Below are 23,720 nucleotides of genomic sequence, written 5' to 3' on the forward strand. Positions count from 1 at the left end.
TCCAGGCCAGTCATTCTCATTTAACATGACTTTTTTTTAAGTATGGAATAAACCAAAACTTGACTGCTTTACAGGGAAAGGGGGCCATAAACTTTGAGCAGAGTTCGAAGGGGGTAATAACCAAAACAAGGTGGAGAATGCCTGCTCTAGACAACATTAGCCAATGTGAAATAATCTGACAAGCCACTCAGTTTGAGAGCAATAAATGCTGGCTTTACAGGAGAACATCCGAAAAAAGAACATCACATGAACTAGAGAGTTTACATTCTTATTAGTAATATTAATTTCAACATGTCTTCAAATAACATCAAATCTGCACTGCACATAGAATCTGCCAATTTCTAAAAATAGTTTTCTATAAACCTTACTTGGTGGACTGTCCCCTCGAGTTGCTTTTTCTGTTGTTTCAATTGTTACTCCTCCAGTCTTATTGCCTTCAGGATGTGTTGAATCTGACTTCTCATCCTTTCCAGTGCTGGAGCATGCATGCTCATTTCCACCAGATATCTCCAGTTCATCCTGTTGCCCATCTTCTTCACGATTATCATCACCTGAAGCTGCGAGGAAATGCAGTTTTAAGCCAGTAAAATTGGACAGAAGCAGGAACGTGGCCTCGGAACAAAAGAGCTTCATACATTTGGCAAGAATGTCAGGTAGGCCATCTTCCTCTGCTTGATCGTAGCATCTATGGAACAAAAAAACACCATCAGAGAGCATGTCACAAGTTCGAGAAATAAGATACCAGGGACCTAAACAATGACAGGGTTTGTCACTTTCCAAAATGTACCTCAAAAAAAAAATGCTGGTGCTGCCGGATCTGCTGAAACAGCAGGGCTGCCACTGGCATGGACCCAAAAGGGCAGAAAGGAGGAACAAAGAGGTGCTCCAAAGGGTTCAACCGCCCAGGCCCAAGATGGCAGCTCTGACCAGGTGTTAAACATTATAGGAGCCAGCAGGCACAGGTCTGTGCCCAAGATGGTGGCAGCTAAGCTCGGCAGCGGCCACAAGGGGTTGCACAGTTCAGGCAGTAGTAGACTAGCGCAGAGCATCAGAACACCTCTCACTGAGAAGGAGAAGCGGAGGAGATGACCCTGCAGGAAGGTAACCAGGGCAGTGGACCAACGTGGAGCTCAGTGGCTGAATGACATTACAGGAGGGTGATTAGGGCAGCGAACCAGCAAGGGGCTCAGTGACTGAGGGACCTGCACAGGCTGCAGGAGAATGGCTCATAGGGACTAGATATTAGAGCCAGGATCCAAGAGGGTGCTGAGGGCAAGAATAACTCCCAAAAGGCCTCAGACACTGAAGGTTTCCTGATCATGTCAGATGTTTGGATTTGGAGCACAGAAGTTCATGCAACTGCAGAAGTTATGGGAGCACTGGAGGCAAATCCATAGACACTCGGTGACTCTGAAGGGGCTCTCTTTGCTTCTTTTTCTCTCATACTGTAAGGGGCAACACTAATGGTGACTTTGTCTGCCTTACGGCAAGGCAGAAGGCAATTTCATGTAATATGTTCTGCTCTATTACATGACAATAAAGGAATCTTGAAAAGTTGGCAAACTATCTGTGTGAGTAGAAGCTTTAGTTAGTTTTATTTGACAAATAATGAAGCACCATAGTGGAGCAGCAAAAGATGGTAGTACAGACATTATGAAAGATAACAAATTTTACAATTATGCAGTATCCAAAGATACTTATTGTGAATTAAATTTTAAGATAGGTTCATTACATTACCATCTATATTACGTTATATGCATATTTTACAAACCAGGTTTTTTCCACCCCCCACCGCGTGTTATATGCGTGTGCACGCTAAACGAAAATATATCAACAAAGGTGATGTAGAGTCCTTTATTTTGTTCTCTGCACTTTTCTTGGAGCTGTCTGAGGGCAAAGACCATGTCAGTAGTTCCTCTGTTTACGCAAAAGCCGCACTGTGATTCTGGGAGAATATTCTCGGCGACACTAGGTATTATTTTATCACTCAAGTTTTAATATTCATGAATGCCAATGTTTTCAGACTTTTGATTCATCTACCTTTTGTTGGCAGGTCCTCTTCTCTTCCATTTAATTTTCGGGTCAGATAGAGCCTCACATACCATCTGAAACTTTTCTTTCTGCTCAAATGCAGAAAAATTTGTGTTACAGTGACATTCTGTAGTTCCCACACAGTAACAATATCTCCACTTCCCCATTCCTTTGTTTTTCTCTTCATTTTCCCCAATTTCATAGCTTTTGTTTACTTTCTCTCTAACTGCCCTCATTAGCCTGTCCATCACATGACCTCCACAACAAATTACTGTGCCAAATGGAGCTTCATCCTATCACAAATATTCCCCCACCTTCTCTGCAATTTAAAGCTAATTTGCTTGCTCCTTTTTTAATTCTCCTGAAGGGTATTCAACCTGAAATGCTAAAAGTGATTCCTTATCCATCTCCTGAATGTTTCCAGTCTTATCACTTTTCTGCTTTTATTTTATATTTCCAGCATCTGTAGTTATTTTATATTTACTAAACAACTTTAATGCTTCTACATGAGAGCTGCTACAATATGGAAGATGTATGATGGATTTTTCTATATTTCATCAGTATGAAACTAAAGCTAAAATTCAGGTTAAAATTAGCACATTCTTTTCTCAGATCAACATTTTCTGGAAGTAAAACATCCTTTGTAAAATTAAACTACCCTTTACTAAATAGCTAAAGATGAATGGTTAATTCAGTGGTTCTCAATTTTTTTCTTTCCACTCACATACTACTTTAAGTAATCCCTATGCCACTAGTGCTCTTTAATTAGTAAGGAATTGCTTAAGGTGGTATGTGAGTGAGAAGGGAAGGTTGAGAATCACTGCTCTGGATCCAATTGTTAGTGAAATATTTTGCTTGAGAAAAATTGTCAATGGTCTTTGGAGTTCTGAAACCGTGCACATAATGAGTCAATTAGGTAAAATTAAAACAGTGGTTTCCAAACTTTTTCTTTCCACCCACATACCATCTTAAGCAATCCCTTACTAATCACAGAACACCTATGGCATAGGGAATACTTAAATGTGAGTGCAAAGAAAAAGGTTGAGAACCACTGCATTAATTGATCCCAGTTAATAATTAGTCCTGGACGAACAATTAATCAGGATAAACCACTAACTTGAGAATACTGAGGATGGCTAATACTTGCCCCTTCTGTTCAAAAGCAAAATTATTAACAATTACTTCTTCAGACAGCTTAAACCAGCACTGAACTTTATTTTATAGTGTGAAATTGGCTTGGGCATTTCATTCCTGCCTGAGGCAGATGATGCTGTGATTTTAACTAATGGTCATGCCAACTCAGTGCATTGAGGTACTTACTTCTGTGCCATATTCCAAGAGTTCTTAAAATATAAACAGAATATTGTATACTCAGCAGGTCATCTTCTCGCATCAATCCTTCACACAATCTAAAATAATTAAGCTTTGAATATCCCCTTCATCTGAGATAAAGTACATCTCCCCCAATAGTAATTTTACTGTTTCAGCCTTTTAGCAAGCACTAGCTTTCCAAAATACATCAAAGCAATCAATCCCCTCAACAGCATACAATCAAATACAAAACAGCCTCCTCCTAACAGACATGGATTCCAGCAGAAAACAAAATGTTCATGCGATAAACATCAGAAAAACAAAATAACCTTGAAGAAGGAAACGTCATATACTGAAATTTCAACAAATAAGATTATTCTTTCCGATTAACCATGTCACTGAACCTTGTCTATTTTCCTGTTCATGCTCTGAAGACATTTTGTATATGCAAAAAAATTAATCCCTTGCTGAACACTTAACTCTGAAAAAATTCTTCAGAAGAATCTCAGATTTTTCTTCAAACTGCTCCTGAATGTCAGCTTGAGTTGTCATGTTCATGTAAATTGGATTGATCCATTCATAAAGAATTTCTTCCTGAAACATTGCAAGACAAAATATATCACATAGGATCAATGCCACTTCAATATCGATATACAACTTCCTGCAGTGTTCTCCGAAAAAATAGGAACAGAAACAAATCACAAGTTGCAATCTTTAACATCAATTCATCTTTGCCTTGTTTATCTTTCTTGGGTACAGAATTTCAAAGATTTACTACCCCCATGGTCAAGAAATTTCTTGTCATCTCAGTCTGGAATGACCAACCCTTTAAACTGTGACTCTGACACTTGGTTCTGGGCATCCCAAACAAGGAAAATGTTTAATGGCACATCTATCCTGTAAAAGCCTGTATGAATTTTGAACATTTCAATTGGATGACCTCTCATTATTCGAAGCTCAAGACACATTGGGCAAGACTACTTAATCTACATTTATATAACAAATATATAGTAGGGCGGCATGGTTAGTGCAATGCTGTTACAGCGCCAATGATCAGGACCAGGGTTCAAATCCCACGCTATCCGTAAGGAGTTTGTACATTCTCCCCGCATCTGTGTGGGTTTTCCCTGGGGGCTCTGGTTTCCTCCCACCATTCAAAACATACCAGGGGTATAAGTTAATTGGGTGTAATTGGGCAGCATGGGCTCGTGAGCTGAAAGGGCCTGATTCCGTGCTGTATGATGATAAAAATCCTCCATTCCAGCAATCAATTTGGTAAACCTCATTGTGCTTTCCCTATCAACAAATATATCCTTCCTTGGGACTGGAAATTTTACCTGTGCACAATATTCCAGTCAGTCTCATAACAGCCCTATAACTGCAGTAAAATATTTCTACTCTTGTCCTCTAATCCTCTTGCTGATTTGCCAAGGTCACCTTTTCACTTCTCATTATTTAAAAATAATTTACCTTGCTATTTTTCCATCAATTATTTTAGCACACTATATTCCACCTCACAATACATTCATTCAATCTGTCTTCATTCTACTAAGCTTCTTCAATATCCCCACACCCCCTTCACTTAACTGCCTTAACCAAATCACTGAAATCAATTGTGAACAGCATCATTTTCCTCTTCAGTTTCTGAACCTGAAAATGATCCATTTATTTACATCCTGTTTCTCTGTGTTAAACAATCCGCACTCCACAGATCACCCTCAACTCTGTGCATTCTCATATTGCTTCGTTACCACTTACATGGCACTTTGTCGAAAGAGTGCTGAAAGTCCAAATAGACATAGTTAACTCTCTTAATTTACTGTCAGTGACAACCTCAAAAAACTCCCAATAAATTTATCAAGGGTGATTTCTCTTTTAAAATTCCAGGATGATTTTGCCTAAACATTATTAATTTCTCAGATTTCAGATTTATTGTCAGAGTACATACAACCCTGAGGTTCCTTTTTCCTGTGGTGCAGTAGAATTACCACTAATTGGTAGTGCAAAAAGTAAATCGTACACACCGCAAACATGTAAACAACCAAAAGATCTGTTAAAAGGTAACGAATGCAAACAACTGACTGTGCAACACAGAGAAAGCAAAGAAAAAAATCAATAAAGCACACAAGTAAGAGTCCTTAAATGAGTCTCGGCTTCACTTTGTTGTTGAGGATTCTGATGGTAGAGGGGTAGCAGCTGTTCCTGAACCTGGTGGTGTGAGTCTTGCAGCACCTCTTTCCTGAACCCTGTTAACACTTCCACATTAATCGATTCCAGCATTGACTCTGTAACTGATGGTCTTTATTTTTTTGTTTTTGTCAAAGTGCTTTAAATAGGTGCATAACACAAGTGCTCACATTCTCTGCCTCTCCACACTCTCAGTCAAAAAAGCTTCTTTAACACAATATTAGGGCAAGTGTCTGAAATCAATGTGCTTAAAGTTTTATTTAATAACACTACTATAAAAATGTTTTATTATGTTATTCATTTAAAATAATCCTAAAAAAACCAAGAAAGTTCCCATGTAAAAATAGGGAAATAACACAGACCAATGGAAAAATCTTCCACGAACAATAGCCTCAATACTTGAATGTGCCGATCACATGAATGTGGAGCACATTCTTGCACCATGATCCTGAGTGCAGTCTTCAACAAACATGCTTGCAAATAGAATAGACACAGAGTGTCTCACCAAAATGGCTGGATAGATGACGAGCTAATCAAACCACCTATCAAACCTGTGATTCTGAATTTCTTTGAGATCGACAAATTTTTACAAATAATCAGAAAAAGTTTAAATGATAAATTATGTGTAAAACTTAAAAAATCTAAGAAGGCTTTTGCACACCCTGGTGACCTTGGTTCAACTCTGAGCTTCAGTGCCATATACATGATATTTACATGCTCACAGTGATAAGTCTCCTCCAAATATTCCCATTTACTTCCACAACCCAAAGACAAGTGGATTGGTAGGTTAATTGGTTACTGTAAATTACCCCTCATAACCAGCAGATGGTTGTGAGGGAAAGAATAGATTACAAGATATAGGAGAACTAGAAAACACTCAGTGAGCTGAATGGTCTGAGACACAAGAAAACACAACCATAAATTCTATTTACAATTTGTTTCCCACTCATTTCTGCAGTGAAGTGGATTGGAAGTAAATCCACAGGTCCAGAGAGGACCATGAGAATCTCCCTCCCTCCCTCAATGTAATCTACCAGGATCATTGAGGACCCCTTCCACCCCGCACATAGCACCTTTGAACTGCTCCTGTCGGGGAAGAGATACAGGAGTGTCAGAACCAGCAGCATCAGGCTGAGGAACAGCTTCTTCCCACGGGCAGGGAGAACGAACAACCAAAGGATCTGCTCACACTGACCATCCGAGTCTCTCAAACGTACAAAACAATATTTATTTATATTGATGAAATACTTGTCCTACATGTGTACTGCTTGTCTGTATGTGTGTTATGTCTGGTTGTGTGTCTGCTTATTTTGCACTGAGAACAGATCACTGCTTCATCAGGTTGTACTTGTGCAATCAGATGACAATAAACTTGACCTCCCCATTGCTTCCAATAGGCCTGCACAACACATGCCAGGTTACACTCAAAGTGGCTACGATTTCCCATGTGAGGTGTCTGATACTCAGCTGGAGCAGAAATTAGAATTTCAGGCAGAATTTGGGTAAGCCAAACTTCAGTTCAGTGAGTAAAACCTAGCACATTTAAATGGATATGCTGGCTTACAAGCATTAAACTAGAGATAATGGTGTTTCTTGTAGATTTTAGATTCTCTTCTTTGGCTACTTTCCAGGGTCAAAGCTGACTTACATCCACTACTCCAATCACTAAGGTAGCTGTTGAGCCATTGAGGTGGACTTTGTAATCTTCGGCAAATTGTTGGTAGCAGGAATACAATGCAAGTGTGGGTAAGTGTTACAAGAGGTTCAGTGAATTAAACGATCATAGCATGTTAACTACTATCACCGTGGCATTGGTTTGGTACAAACTGGCTTTCATTGGAAGGGCTTCAAAAGATAACCAGAACTGGTTAGGAAAGCATTAGATTGATATTTCAGTGCAGCTGAATAGTGTTGTCAGCCAAAGTACGAGAAGTTTTTTTCTGGATCTCAATGTTGTTTGATCTTTTCTGTGTGTGCACAACGGTTGTTCAAGGGAAGCTGTAAGTGAGATGGATTTCAACTTACATCACATGTAATATGTGGCATTCGAGGAGAGAAGGATTCAATGTAGCGAGGTGGCCTCTCCAATGCTGGTCCATAGAACCAACCACTGACAGAAAGACGGCACTTTCCCTCAACCAGAACTTCCGACACCTGGGCAGGTGAAGCATTGAGCAATGAATGCTATATTACAGAAAATAAGCCATTTGTAGTTTCATTAAATCAAATTTCAACACAAATCAAAACTTGAAGATCACATGCAAATAAAAATATCCCTGACCTTTACAAAGACTTTAATACATATCTAAAGATTTAAAAAGATTGCTTGGTTAACACAAGACTATTACAATGCCAACGACCTGGATTGGATCCTGGTCTTATTTATGTTCTCCCCATGACCTGAATGGGTTCTCCCACCCTACAAAAACATAAGGAGTTGATAAGTTAATTGGGTAGCACGAGTTTCAAGTTGGTATCAGCTTCTACCATGTTGCGAAAAATTTTAAAAATCCCCAGCAAAAAAAAAATCACTAGTTGACAGCTAACCAGTTGGCCTGAATTGAGTGCCTGACCAGGCTATATTCCAACACATATTGGTAAAAAAATACTAAGACAGAATACTTGTCACAACAAGTTTAAAACAAGATACTGGGACAATAACAAAAGTTCAGAAGGTCTCTTAAAGTATTTATCTGAAGCTTCTTTGTCTGGTGATCAACAGTTGGCTTATTTTTGAACTTTGTCACTTCAGTACCTGATGATGAGAGACAGGTGAAACTTCAAAGAAAACTAAAGTGTTCCACGATGGAGTTAATGACTTGGTAATCTTCTGAGGCTGGTAATGGTCTGTAAAAGACAATTGATGAAAGTAGTAAATATTTAGTTATAAGTGGTAGACATGCATCATTTCCCATTTGCCCACAAACCGATTCCCACATTACAATCAACATCATCTTTCTGTTCTGACTAACCTCTGAAGACTACAATTTTAATCAGAATTCTCGTCATCTGGTGAAAGTGTGCCTTCAGGCTGTAGGGGAGGGAGAACTGGGCAAAGCATGGCAATATATTTCCAAAGAGAATGTGCAAAGTAGTGCTGAATCTGCAGTCAGTGATGGAGACACAAGAGACTGCAAATGCTGGAATCCTGGCAATTGCTTGTCTCCCAACTCTACCACCCACCCACCCACCATCTGGTTCCATTGCTCTATCATCCTTCACCCTTCCTAGGTCCATCCATCACCTATAACTTTCTCCTTGTCTCTCTCCTTTTTAAGGCTGCCTACCTTCCCTCCCCTTTCACTGACCTGAAGCAGGATTTTGACCCGAAACAATGAATGTCCATTCCCTTCAGCAGTTTGTTTTTCTACTGCAGGCAGAGGTGTTCACTAGTTACTGGGTAGAAGTCATAAGTTTCAAGGTGGTCTCAGAGTACCTATGCAACTCACCGCACTACATTTTATAGATAGTTCACAGGCAACCAGTGTGTGATGGTGGTGGAGGAAATTAAGGTTTAGGAGGGTTGATGGGTGCACATCAGGTGAGATGCTTTGTCTTTGGAGAGTTACTGATCAGCCCTAATGACAGTTGTTTGATTGGCACTTACAACTGCTGATGGAGTCACATACCAAACCATCCAGTCCACATTTAAAAAGAAACCTAAATATTAAGTGCAAAAGGCACTTGAATAATTAGAGATGGCGGCATCCTAATTTCACTGCACATAAATAATTGTTAGTTCTTTCTTCATTTTAATTTTGTCCCACACAACAGTTATTTTGATTCTGAAATCTACCATCAGAAATGTGTCTACGTCAGTACGGCCCATTTACCCTGATAAATAAGGCCCTCAAATTGTGTCAGCATCCTTAATACATTGGTTGTATATACATTGACATAGGGTGTTGTCACAGTAATCATAACTGCTAGGAACTAAAACAACACAATCAATTCAACACATATGGCCACCATAATGATGAACTGCAGGTAGACATCTCTTGGGTTGAATCTCCAGTTAAGACGCAGCTGAAGCAGTATAACTCAGTGATAGATTGTAAATCCTACTCACTCACCATCTGCATCATAAAGGTCCAAGGTGCCACCATCGCTTGCTTGCCACTCAGGCACAAGATACAAGATGAAGGCTATTCTCCGTCCTTCCAGCTCATCGTCATGACAAAGCAAGACATCTAAAACAGCATTGGGGTCAAATGTTCAGTGTAGCTTCTACTTAAAATTATCCTTGGTTATACTTAGTGAATATTCAGCAACGTTTTCAGTCTAACAAATTTTACTAATAAATGTTCAGGTTTTATTTTAACGTTTTTCCCCATCTTTGTTGATGGTTTGATGACATCCAGTATACCCAATCCAGGCAGATTACTCACTCCATCGTTAGCCTGCATCATGCTTGCTCCAAGCAACAGGAAGGCTGTCCTCATCTTTCAATTTAATGGTCCCCAATATAAAATACATATGCAACACTAAAACAGCTGCAGTTGATTAAATAAGCTATCAACACACAAAATCCAAACCCACATAAACAAATATAATATATACAAATATGGACATCATGCAACCCCCCCCCCCATGGAACTATCACTTTTCAGAGAAAAAGTGAAAGAAAGAAATGTTTTGTAATTTGTCTTTTGAGGATCTATTGAACAAAAAAAGGACCTGTCACATCTGTTTATGTAATGCCAAGGATTGGCATTGTGAAGATAAAAATTAAATTAAATTACTTTGTACATTTTTAGCTTTCTTGATGCTGGTTGTTAAGATTCAAGCACTCGTATTTGTACAATACATTTTTTTGTTCGTGCATTTTTTCCAATCATGAAATTCTCATCAGATGGATTTTAAAAGCACAGTGAACAGAATAACTGCTACTGTTCACCAGTTCCTTCTCAATCTAAAAGCTCATATTTAAGAGAATAAATCACTCCAAACTGCCATTCACATTCAACTGCACATAAGCAGTTTGCACGGTACACTGCTCTCCCTGTACAACAATTCTCCCCTGCCTATTACAAGCACTTCTTTGCAATTAAAACCACTTGTTCACTCCGAAGACTCCTTGTCATGATAATTGTCCACAAAAGGCATCTTTTGGATGCAATGACTACCTTCCAGGAGGCATACAAGGGTTCTAAGTGGACAAAAACAGAGAAAAATCTCTGGTGATCAACACCAAAAACAAATTAAATGATTATTTATCTCATAAAAATTCTGTTAATTTTACTGATACAAGAACAACGACTTTTAAGGCAAATCAGCATATACAAAGCCATGTAAAAAATTTCTAAATTACAGGAGAAAGCATGTCCAGGGAATCGGAAGGGGGGGGGGAGAAAGAGGGGGTCATGTGATGCAATGGAGATAGGAGGACGTGAGCCCCAGGGCTCCTCAGAAGAATTCACTGAAACACCATTAAAAGGACTCACAATTGTCTGTAAAATAGCTGAACAGCTAAATCAAGAGCAAGAAATGAAGAATCAAGCAAAGAAACAGGTACTGACAAGAATTCAACCTTAAGAGTGAAGTTCATCCTAGCTATAGGATGATGGCAAAAAGGCAAGATGGCAGCCATTTAAAACCATTAAAAACACTTAAAAATCACCTTTAAACTAGTTACATACCTAGAACTTGAGCAAGAAACAAGAAATTATACAAAGGAATACAGTTTCTGACCAGAATCCAGTCGATAGTAGAATCCATCTCAGCAAAGGGACATTCACAAAGCAGAAAGATGGCTGCCTCAAAAACCTCGAGGTCTGCAGAGATCCATCCTTGGCACAGGGCCAACTCAAGAGCAACCACTGAAGGAGGGGGATTTCAAAAAGACAATTAAGCCCTCTCTAATAAATTAGATGCCCAATGGAGGAGATTAACCAGTCTATCTCAGGACTTAATGTCATGTTCAACCAGTTGACCACCCGAGTGGCTGCCACTGAGGTGCGCATCAGGACGGTAGAGGACCAAATAACAGAAGTGGACTCCTCCCGTGAGAGGCTAAGGAAGGAAAATGACTTTCTACTGGGAAAGGTGCTCCATTTAGAAATATGTCCAAATGTCCAAATCGTTAACCTGAAGGAAGGCTCTGAGGGAAAAGATCCCGTAGAATTTTTCAAGGTTGGATCCCAGACATTCTGGGACAAGAACACTTTACTGAATCAAAAGGGCCCACCAAGTCTTTGCACCTGGCATGTCTACGGGCCAGAGACCAAGAACACATCCCGATATGTCTGTTGAGGTATCAGGACCAGGTTAAAAATATTAAACACTGTGTGCAACGAGCAAGAGAGGACAAGGGCCCCATTGTATGACAACAAGCCAGTGTTTTTTTTCCTGACTTAAGTGCAAGTCTTGTTCGACTAGGTAAAGGAGGAGCTCTGGTCTAAGTGTATTCCATTTACCTTGCTTCACCCAGCAACACTGTAGGTGGAAGGAAGATTCTTCAAGGTGCCCGGGGAAGCAATGACACTCTTCCATAATTGGCCAGAAGGAAAATAAAATGGCGAGTAAGAGCAGGTGGAGGAAAATTGGATCGTGGTCCTCACGAACTGCTGAGAATATGTGCCTTAAAGTGTAGTCACCTTTCCCACCTACAATAGATAGCTGAATTCCAATCTAAACCAAATTAAACTGACTAGTTTTTTTTACGATGACTGATTTTCAGACTAATTGTTTCTGAGTTGAGCATTTTTTTAAAAAAACAATGTTGTATTCAAAATTGAATAAACTTATATAATAGTTTATACGTTTTAGATAGGAGCCCTGGGCCGGGTAAAATGTTGAAGAGTTAGTCAGATATGCTGCACTTAGTGAGTGCAAAATGCACAACCCAGCCTAATGGGGAAGGTAATGCTGAATATTCAGGGGTTAGCATTGGGAGGGGGGAGAGAGGGATTTTTATTTTTAGTCTTATTTTTAAATTTGTCAATCATGTCAGTGCCTTATCCGATCCTTTACAACTTTGCCACAGAAGACACATTTTTACTTGTATGGCAATTTTACAGGAGATCATAACACTTTGGTGTATATATATATATATATATATATGTGATTATTACTAATTGATAAGGTAGTGAAATTTATTAGCTTTAATGTGAATGTTCTGAATGGAACAGTTAAGAGGAAATGAGTCTTGGCACAGCTGAAAAAAAATGAAAATTGATGTTGCCTTTATACAAGAAACCCACCTTACTATACAAGAATGCAAGAAACGAAGGAGAGAGTGAGTAGGACATATATCGTCATCTTTTAATTCCAAAATCGAGGGGTAGCCATCCTGATAAACAAAAACACAACAGTAATGATTTGAGAAACTACCATTGACCCGTCAGACCAATATGTATTAGCTAATTGCCAGAGTCCTGGACATTTTTAAACCTATTCGTACCTAACTATGATGATGAATCCTTTAATCAAGATATTTTCCCTAAGGTTTTGGGGAACAACAAAATATAATTGTAGGAGATGACTTCAATTCTTTGTTTGGGCCCTATTCTGGACAAATTAAGCAAACAATATCCAAAATAAAATAGACAAAAACCACTATGAAAGATTTCAATTTGACAGATGTGGAGAACAACACAGCCTCGAATCAGGGACTACTCCTTTCATTCTGGACCTCATGACACCCATACTAGGATTGACTTCTTTTTGTTATCAACACAGTTAATTCACTGAACATTAGAATCTGAATACCTATCTAGAACCTTGTCGGATCACTCATCTCTGACTCTCTCTCTGCCAGAAAAATCAACTAATTCATACACATGGCGTCTGAATCCTACCTCACTCCAAAAACCAGAATTTTGCAAATTCATTAGAGACCAGATAAAGTTCTGTGAGATAAACTGTCTCTCTGGTCCCAATAGTTTTATTCTATGGGACACATTAAAAGCCTACCTTAGGGGACAGATATCGGGTAATCTCAAATACAAAAGATATTAAGAAGAAATACATGGCAGTTTCAACAGTCCAGCTCCAAAGTGCTTGTAAACAAAAAATTCAAGTAGAATAAACTGCACACTAAAATTCTAAGAACTAAACAAAGGAATTATGAACTGGGAGACAAAGCTCGTAAAGTCTTGTCCTGGCAATTGAGAGCAGGGGAGAGTTCAAGAATAATAAATTCAATCCAGAATGAAATGGGCTCAGTTTCATATAACCAAACAGAAATTTATAATACATTTAAACTGTTTTATACAAACCTATATAAATCAGTCTTCAGAAGACCTGACTTAAGATTTATCCACTGTTGAACTACCCAAACTTGGCCAAGATGATCAAGTAAATGTGAACCTCCCCTTCACTTCAAAAGACATTGAAAAAGCCTTGAGCTCACTACAGTCCAATAAATCACCGGGGAGGACAGTTTCCTGCCAGAATTTTACAGAGAATTTAAGAATCTACTTATACCCCTCATCATGGATGTAATTAGCTTAGCATGTAAAACCCAAACTCTCCCCAAATCATTTTCTACTATCATAATTACTGTGATTCATAAAAAGAACTGGGAGCCATTGAAATACCCCTCATTTTGACTCACTTCAGATTACAAATTGATTTCTAAGGTCCTGGCTAACAAGCTTGGCCAATACTTGCCTAAATTAATAAATATAGACCAGAGCGGCTTTATTTATAAATGGTCAGCCAACAAACTATGTAGGCTCTTTAATATTATCCACTATGCAAAATCTCAGGTTGAACCAAGTGTCGCTGTGGCTCTGAATACCGAGAAAGCCTTTGACAGGCTGGAATTGCCGTATTTATTTCGAGTCTTGACCAAGCTCAGATTTGGTCAACTGTTCATTAATTAAGTTAAAACTCTTTATTACAGACCCAAAGCTAGAGTTGTCACTAATGGGCAGGTCTTGGCAGCATTCCCTTTGACCAGATCGAGCAGACAGGTTGCCCCTAGTCTCCAGGACTTTTATCTTGCCTACTAACCCTTGGCAGAGGCAATTAGACAAGACCCGGAGATAAAGGGTTTCATGGTGGGTCAGACAAACCACAAAATGAATCTTATGACAGACAATGTAATCCTGTATTTAACAGATCCGATTAATTCCCTTACTAAATTACACATTCTATTAAATTTTTATGGCGAAGTTTCAAAATACAAGGGAAACTGGGAGAAAAAGTAAAATCATCCCACTAACAAATTTTGATCACACTGAGTACTAGCGAAAAAGTCCATTCAAATGGCCCTCAGGTGGCAACAAATACCTTGGAATAATGGTAGAAAATTATCTTCAGAATTTATACAAACTCAATTACCACCCACTACTTAGTAAAATTGAAGAAGATTTGAGTAGGTGGATGAATTTGCCCATCTCTCTAATTGGCAGGGTCAACTGTGTAAAGATGAATATATTGCAAGGATTGCAGTACCTTTTCCAGTCCTTGCCCATTGCACCAGCTCAAACCTTTTTTAAAAGCCTTAAAAAGCATGTTGGGCAATTTATTTGGAATTGTAAGGTACCTAGAATACCCATGGAAAAGTTAACATGTGATTATAGCTTAGGAGGCATCAGGTTGCCTAGTTTCAAAAAGTATTATTTGGCTGCCCAAATGAGATTCATTTCTTCATTTTTTTGAGAGGGACGATACCCCTCATGAGTACAAATTGGATTTCACTCTCTAAAAGAGAATGTATATTATGATTTCATGTGTAAATGGAATTCCAAAACTATAGATAGCAGGACAGGCAACCCCATTTTAAAACTCTTGGTTAAAATATGGTGTGAGACTTGTGGAGGATTGTCACCGAGGATACCTTTGAGACAGAATGAACTTATACCTATGACTTTGAATAACACCATTTTGGAAACTTGGTATCATAAGGGGGATACAATGACTGGAGGATTGTTATTTGAACAGCTGAATAAGAAACGGGACTTGTTCAATAATAGCTGTTTTTGTTACCTTCAGTTATGATCCTTCCTTAGGGCCAATTTGGGCCCTGAAATGACTCTACCAGGACTCACTGAAAAGGAGAAACTACTCCATGAAGGAAATATATATACATTTATTTCTAGGATGTATTTTTTATTGATGAGCGAGATCCCAAAGTCAAGTTTACATAAATCTAGGGTGATATATGAGTCAGACTTAGGCACAACAATTGACAAACAACTCTAGTCAGATCTGCGTCAGGGAAGTATATTGGCCTTGATCAAAGCCAGGTATAGATTGGTCCATTATAATTTTCTCCATCAACTGCACCTCACCCCACAGAAATTACAGCAATATAAATGTAAATTATCAGAGATGTGTTTTAGGTGTGGTGTAGAAGTTGGTTCATATTTACATTCTACCTAGCTTTGCACAAAAGGTGAGGGCCTTCTGGTATGACCTCTGTGACACCCTAACCAAGATCATGGAAGTCAGCTTCCCAGTAGACCCAGAGTTTTGCCCTCTGGGGAACTTTACCACAGTTGGTAGATCACTAATTCTCAAGCATAGCAATAACATGAAAGTCTGACTCCCATCTATTCATGGATAGGTGGTCTTCAGAGATGAATAGCTGGATCCCACTTGAAAAGGTCACGTAAAAGAGGAGTCACGTGATGGAGTAGTGGCCGGACGGTGAACTCCAGCCCTCTCCAGAAAAGTCGGGAAAAACAAGAGAAAATACAAAGGCACAGAAATACAAGTTAAAGAAAAGTGAATATAAAGGTGGAAAGAAGATGGAGACAAAAGGAGAAAAATCAAAATCAACGGAAAGAAGAGAGGAAGAGAAGACAACGGAGGAAAAAGGTGAAGGCCTTACCTGTCCGAAGAGGCCCGCTGTGGAGAGAAGACCCCACTACCTCAGGTCGGTAGAAAGAGAACTACAACAATGGCTCACAGAGCCGAGTAAAAGTGCGCAACCGCGCATGCGCGACTCCTCGCGCATGCGCGATGCGCATACAAAGAAACACACCGACGGGAGGGGGGACCAGCTGGGGAGTCGATCTCCACAGCCGGCAACGACAGCTGCAGAACACCTGCAGCAAGAAGAGACCACAGAAGACAATAGAAACAAGAAAGAAGAGGAGGAAAGGGCAGCAAAGAAACAACAGATGGTCAACCTAGAGGAAGAAGAAGAGGAAGAGGAAGAGTACAGGGAAATAGAAGAAGAAAAGATAGGCAAGGTAAAGGAGGTACTTGCTCTTGTTAGAGGATACATGGAGTCATTTAAAGAATGGCAAACACAGGAATTCAATGATTTAAGAAGAAGAATAAACAACACAGAAAAGAAAATAAATAAAATGGATATGACCTTAACAGAAATGGGGAAAAAAATGGACAAGATGGAAGAACGGGCAATAGCAGCAGAAATGGAGGTAGAAGACTTAAAAAAGAAATTGGAGGAATCTAATAAAAAAACTAAAGAGACACAAGAATTACTAGCCCAAAAAATAGATATAATGGAAAATTATAACAGAAGAAATAACATAAAGATAGTGGGCCTTAAGGAAGATGTAGAAGGCAAGAATATGAGGGAGTTTATAAAAGAATGGATCCCTAAGGCCCTAGGATGTCCAGAACTACAGCAAGAAATGGAAATAGAAAGGGCACATAGAGCATTGGCCCCTAAACCACAACCACAACAAAAACCAAGATCTATTGTAGTAAAATTCCTAAGATATACTACAAGAGAAAAGGTGCTGGAGAAGACAATGGAAAAAGTAAGAGAGGGCAACAAACCACTGGAGTATAAAGGGCAAAAAATCTTCATTTATCCAGATATAAGCTTTGAACTCCTAAAGAAGAGAAAAGAGTTCAATGCAGCAAAAGCGATTTTATGGAAGAAAGGATATAAATTTACACTGAAGCATCCTGCGGTATTGAAAATATTTATTCCAGGACAACAAAACAGACTATTCTCGGATCCAGAAGAAGCACGAAAATTTGCAGAACAATTACAAAAATAGACTGAGGGATGAAGACGGGTAATGAGAGCAAAAATTATCACGATTGATATGTATGTGGGTAAAGACAAAAATAGACTGAGGGATGAAGACGGGTAAGGAGGGTAAAAATGACCACGATTGATATGTATGCGGGTAAAGAGGTATAAGAGTGAATAGAGACAACGGGCATATGTGAAAGTATCTGTAATTAGAGGAAAACATAGAAAGTATAGACAAGAATTAATAAGGGAAGGTAATGGAATAGAGAGAATAAGGAGGGAACTAAAAGAGTGACCTTTGTGACATATAAAAAACGAAATCTTTTCTGGGGGGGGCTGGGTGGGGGGAAAAGAGCGGTCACTGCAAAATCAGTTGACGCTTGCGAGTGGATTCGCAAATCCAAATGGAGAGGGGAGATGTGGTTGTCCGACAAGGGATAAAGGGCAACTCAGGAGGGGAAGGGGAGATTGGGGATAAAGAAGATAGAAATAGGAGAATAAGGAAAATGTTGGATGTTGTAGGAATGTTGTCTGGTAAAGAGTTGAAAATAAGAAAACAGAAATGGAAAAGGAGGAAAGGTAATGATGGAAAAACGGAAAGAGAAGATAAACAAAATATAAAATGGCTACGCTGAACTATATGACTCTAAATATTAATGGAATACATAACCAAATTAAAAGGAAGAAACTACTAAATTTACTGAAAAAGGAAAAAATAGATATAGCATTTGTCCAAGAAACACATTTAACTGAATTGGAGCACAAGAAATTAAAGAGAGATTGGGTAGGACATGTAACAGCAGCATCGTATAATTCAAAAGCAAGAGGAGTGGCTATATTAATTAGCAAAAATGTGCCATTTAAAATAGAAGAGGAAATAATAGATCCAGCAGGGAGATATGTTATGATAAAATGTCAGATATATTCAGAGCTTTGGAATCTACTTAATATATATTCACCTAACGAAGAAGATCAAAAGTTTATGCAAGATATCTTTTTGAAGGTAGCTAATACGCAAGGGAACATACTAATAGGAGGGGATTTCAATCTGAATTTGGATCCAAATATGGATAAAACGGGGAAAAAAATTAACAGGAAGAACAAAGTAACCAAATTTATAATTAAATCAATGCAAGAAATGAAACTTGTGGACATATGGAGGAAACAAAACCCAAAAGAAAAGGAATACTCATACTACTCGACTAGACATAAAACATACTCAAGGATAGACCTATTCCTGTTATCAGCCCACATACAAGGGAGAGTTAGGAAAACGGAATATAAAGCTAGACTATTATCGGACCACTCACCCCTGTTATTGGCAATAGAGCTAGAAGACATCCCTCCAAGAATGTATAGATGGAGATTAAACCCCATGCTACTTAAAAGACAGGATTTTAGAGAATTTATTGAAAAACAATTAAAAATGTACTTTGAAGTAAATACGGAATCAGTGGAAGATAAGTTTATACTATGGGAAGCAATGAAAGCATTCATTAGAGGGCAAATAATAAGTTATGCAACCAAGATGAAGAAGGACTATAATCAGGAAACAGAGCAGTTGGAAAGGGAAATAATAAACATAGAAAAAAAATTAGCAATAAAGGAAGATACAACCAAAAGAAGAGAATTGGCGGATAAAAAAATAAAATATGAAACATTACAAACATATAAGGTGGAGAAGAATATAATGAAGACAAAACAGAAATATTATGAACTAGGGGAAAAAACACACAAAATCCTAGCATGGCAGCTTAAGACAGAGCAAACTAAGAAAATGGTATTGGCAACAAGGAAAAAAGACAAACAAATTACATATAATCCAAAAGAAATTAAGGAAAACTTCAGAGAATTCTATGAACAATTATACCGAACCGAAAACGAAGGGAAAGAAGGGAAAATAGATGAATTTTTGACTAAAATTGAACTACCAAAACTACAAATAGAGGAACAAAATAAATTAACAGAACCATTTGGAACAGTAGAAATACAAGAGATAATAAAAAATTTACCAAATAATAAGACACCAGGAGAGGATGGACTCCCAATAGAATTCTACAAAACATTTAAAGACCTAATAATACCGCCCCTCCTGGATGTAATCAACCAGATTGATGAGACACAAAACTTACCAGATTCATGTAAAACAGCAATAATTACAGTGATACTAAAACAAGGGAAAGATCCACTCTCACCAGCGTCATATAGACCAATATCTTTGCTAAACACAGATTATAAGATAATAGCTAAACTATTAGCGAACAGATTAGCAGAACAGGTACCGAAAATGGTAAATTTAGACCAAACTGGATTTATCAAAAAAAGACGCACAACAGACAATATTTGTAAATTTATTAACTTAATTCATGCAGTAGAAGGAAATAAAGCACCGGCAGTAGCAGTTGCTTTAGACGCAGAGAAGGCCTTCGACAGAGTAGAATGGAATTACTTGTTCAAAGTATTGCAAAAATTCAGTTTACCGGAGAAGTATATTAATTGGATTAAAGCATTATATAAGGGACCGTTAGCGAAAGTGACAGTAAATGGACATGTATCAAAGCAATTTAACTTAAGCAGGTCAACGCGGCAGGGATGCCCACTATCACCATTATTGTTTGCGCTAGCTATAGAACCACTAGCAGAATCGATAAGAAGAGATAATAATATAAAAGGAATAAAAATAAAAGACAGGGAATATAAAATCAGTCTGTTTGCGGATGATGTGATAGTGTACTTAACAGAACCAGAACTATCAATAAAAGAACTATATAAGAAATTGAAGGAATATGGAGAAGTGTCGGGATACAAGATAAACGTAAATAAAAGTGAAGCAATGCCTATGAATAACGCAGATTTCTCAAAATTTAAGGAGGAATCCCCATTCAGATGGCAAACGCAGGCAATAAGATACCTAGGTGTGCAAATAAACAAAAATCTAGGCCAATTATATAAACTCAATTACAATCCACTAATGAAAAAATTACAGGACGATTTAGAGCATTGGAAAGAGCTACCACTAACACTGATAGGAAGGATAAACTGTATTAAAATGAACATTTTTCCAAGGATACTATACTTATTTCAGGCATTGCCAATACAACTGACAGAAAAATTCTTCAAAGAGTTAAAGAAAATAATAAGGAGATTTTTATGGAGAGGGGGGAAACCGAGGATAGCACTAGACAAATTAACAGAATGGTATAAACAAGGAGGCTTACAATTGCCAAACTTCAAAAATTATTATAGAGCCGCACAATTAAGGTACCTATCAGATTTTTATCAAACAAGGGAAAAACCAGACTGGACGAGACTAGAATTAGATAAAATAGGGGAAAAGATACCTGAACACATATTATATAAATGGGACGAAAAATTGGTACAACATAGAACTTCTCCAGTATTACACCATCTCCTCAATATATGGAAGAAGATTCATGTAGAAAGAAATAAAATAAATTACCAAATACCAAAACTAATATTGACGCAAAATAAGCTACTCCCTTTTACAATAGACAACCTTGCCTTTAGAAAATGGGAAAAAAAAGGGATTAAAAGAATAGAAAATTGTTTTTCAGGAAGTAGATTCTTATCCTTTGAACAAATGAGAGATAAGTACAATATAACGGGAGATACAGCGCTGGCATATTACCAACTGAGATCCTACTTGAAAGATAAATTAGGAAGCAACTTGAGTTTACCAGAGGGAAGTAACCTTGAATATGTGATTACAGATACAATGTTAATCAAAAGATTTATAAAAAATATGTATATTAAACTGCAAGAAAAGGAAAATGAGGAAACAAATGGTAAAACTAAACAAAAATGGGAACAAGATTTAAATATAAAGATAAAAAAGGAAACATGGGAGAAGTTATGCTCTGGAACGATGAGAAATACAATAAATACGAGGCTGCGTATGATACAATATAATTGGTTACACAGACTATACATTACACCGCAAAAGTTAAATAAATGGGACCCAACAGTATCTGATAGATGTTTTCGATGTAAAAAAGAAAGGGGAACAACAATTCATGCAATCTGGACATGTGAGAGAGTAGAAAAATTTTGGGATGATCTCAATCAGATATTAAATAAAATAACAGAAAACAATATACCAAAGAATCCAGAGATCTTTCTCCTAAGTAACATAAAAAATAAAGAATTTGGAATTGACTTGGAGGATGCACAAAAAAGATTTGTTAAGATAGCCCTAGCTGTAGCAAAAAAATGTATTATGTCAACCTGGAAATTGGAAGATAATTTGAAAATACAACAATGGTATATAGAAATGAATAAATGTATTCCATTAGAAAAAATAACATATAGTTTAAGAAATAATATTGAAATATTCGAACAAGTATGGGAGCCTTACATTAAATACAATAGCGAAAACCTACCGGGAACAAACATTACCTAAGTTGATGGAAGGAGAAGAGAAGAAAAAAATGGACTCAGTAGAATTTCTGGTGTATTTTTGTTGAATGACAACATTGTCTAACTGAATTAATGCAACCTAGATTGTATAACTAAAATGGATGAGAGGGGGGAGGGATGGGGGGGTGGCTTGGGAGGAGGGAGGGGGGAGGGAGAAAAAGTCACTGTAAATGTGTGGAAAAGAAAAAGTGTATATCATGGCTATTGTGATTTATGGTGTGAGAAATAAAAAAATAAAAAAAAAAAAAAAAAAAAAGAAAAGGTCACGTAAAATCTCAGGAAGGGATATAACACCTTCCTAAAAATCTGGTAGCCTTATTTAGAGCATAGAGGTACCTCACTGGCACCAGTATAGGGTTAGGGTTAGCTGGTCAGTAGACCCTGTAAAGATTTTAACACTGTGGTATTATTGTGTTTCCATGTTTTACTGTATGCACTGACGATGGGATTTTTTTTTGTGTTTCTTTTTCTTCCTGTATTTAATAGGACGTATAGAGAGGTGGGGTTCTCTTGATGTTTTGTATTTGGTATGTTTATTGATTGTTAAATATATTTAAAATTATAAATAAAATATTACAAAAAAAGAAAGAACATCCATCTCCTTGTCAAAAACTCAAATTTTGTCAGTTATTTAGCCAGTGTTTGATGTAAAACTCAGCTTGTCCACAAGCACACCCAGAACAACTTTTAAACTTAGGATATTTTTCTTTGAGAATTTTAATGTGCAACCATTCTGACAATTCTGAAGACCCAGCCTTAAAGCAATCTCAAATTAATTAATTGCATGCACATTGTTACAAATCACTATCGTATGTCTATTTTCTATCATTGTTTTGACAGTCATGAATCGTTGGAATTTATTGCCGCAAGAGACCGTGGAAACAAAATCGTTGATGTATTTAAGGCAGAGACTGGCAGGTATTTGATTAGTCCGGGCATGAAGGGTTATGGAGAAAGCCAGAGAGTGGGTCTGAGTGGGTGGATGGATCAGATCATGATTAGAAAGGCAGAGCAGAAACAATGGGCCAATGTAACTACTTCTGCTCCTTTATCTTGTGCTTATGGCACCTACGGCTCCTAGAACGCTTCCACCAGCGAAATTCATTGGAGCGACTTCATCCCTAACATTGAAGTACTCGAGATGGCAGAGGCCAACAGCATCGAGTCCACGCTGATGAAGATCCAGTTGCGCTGGGTGGGTCACGTCTCCAGAATGGAGGACCATCGCCTTCCCAAGATCGTGTTATATGGCGAGCTCTCCACTGGCCACCGTGACAGAAGTGCACCAAAGAAGAGGTACAAGGATTGCCTAAAGAAATCTCTTGGTGCCTGCCACATTGACCACCGCCAGTGGGTTGATATCGCCTCAAACTGTGCATCTTGGCGCCTCACAGTTCGGCGGGCAGCAACCTCCTTTGAAGAAGACCGCAGAGCCCACCTCACTGACAAAAGACAAAGGACGAAAAACCCAACACCCAACCCCAACCAACCAATTTTCCCCTGCAACCGCTGCAACCGTGTCTGCCTGTCCCGCATCGGACTTGTCAGCCACAATCGAGCCTGCAGCTGACGTGGACTTTTACCCCCTCCATAAATCTTCGTCCGCGAAGCCAAGCCAAAGAAGATGGCATTTCCACAATCAGACATTACTAGCATGTCTGTAGATCTGAGCAAAAATATTAATTAAATATCTTCAATACACATCACAATGCCAATAATGTGTATATGCCATACAATGTTGCAACAGTGACACCACATAACCCATGTCATACTCTATGGGCAGTGCCCACAGTAAAATGACTTGCAATAAATATCCCCAATGCAAACTCTGTTGTACATTTAATAT

At 38.2% G+C, this 23,720-nt stretch overlaps 1 protein-coding gene across 3 annotated transcripts in view; it reads right to left on the bottom strand.

The window, feature by feature from the left end:
* ogfod1 (2-oxoglutarate and iron-dependent oxygenase domain containing 1) overlaps window positions 1-23,720 on the bottom strand; it is a 53,725-nt gene that overhangs the window by 14,601 nt on the left and 15,404 nt on the right. Inside the window, exons 5-11 of one of the 3 annotated variants that reach the window (XM_069901051.1) lie at window positions 9,603-9,719; window positions 8,285-8,376; window positions 7,555-7,713; window positions 3,823-3,936; window positions 2,041-2,120; window positions 636-685; window positions 369-557 (exon numbers count right to left, since the gene is read on the bottom strand). In XM_069901051.1, the coding sequence (XP_069757152.1) occupies window positions 369-557; window positions 636-685; window positions 2,041-2,120; window positions 3,823-3,936; window positions 7,555-7,713; window positions 8,285-8,376; window positions 9,603-9,719 (801 nt within the window). Of the gene's footprint in view, window positions 1-368; window positions 686-2,040; window positions 2,121-3,822; window positions 3,937-7,554; window positions 7,714-8,284; window positions 8,377-9,602; window positions 9,720-23,720 lie in introns of all 3 variants that reach the window. The other 2 variants (XM_069901050.1, XM_069901049.1) reach the window with 2 other exon arrangements.

This window comes from Narcine bancroftii, chromosome 10 (genome assembly GCF_036971445.1).
Source record: "Narcine bancroftii isolate sNarBan1 chromosome 10, sNarBan1.hap1, whole genome shotgun sequence".
Taxonomy (NCBI): domain Eukaryota; kingdom Metazoa; phylum Chordata; class Chondrichthyes; order Torpediniformes; family Narcinidae; genus Narcine; species Narcine bancroftii.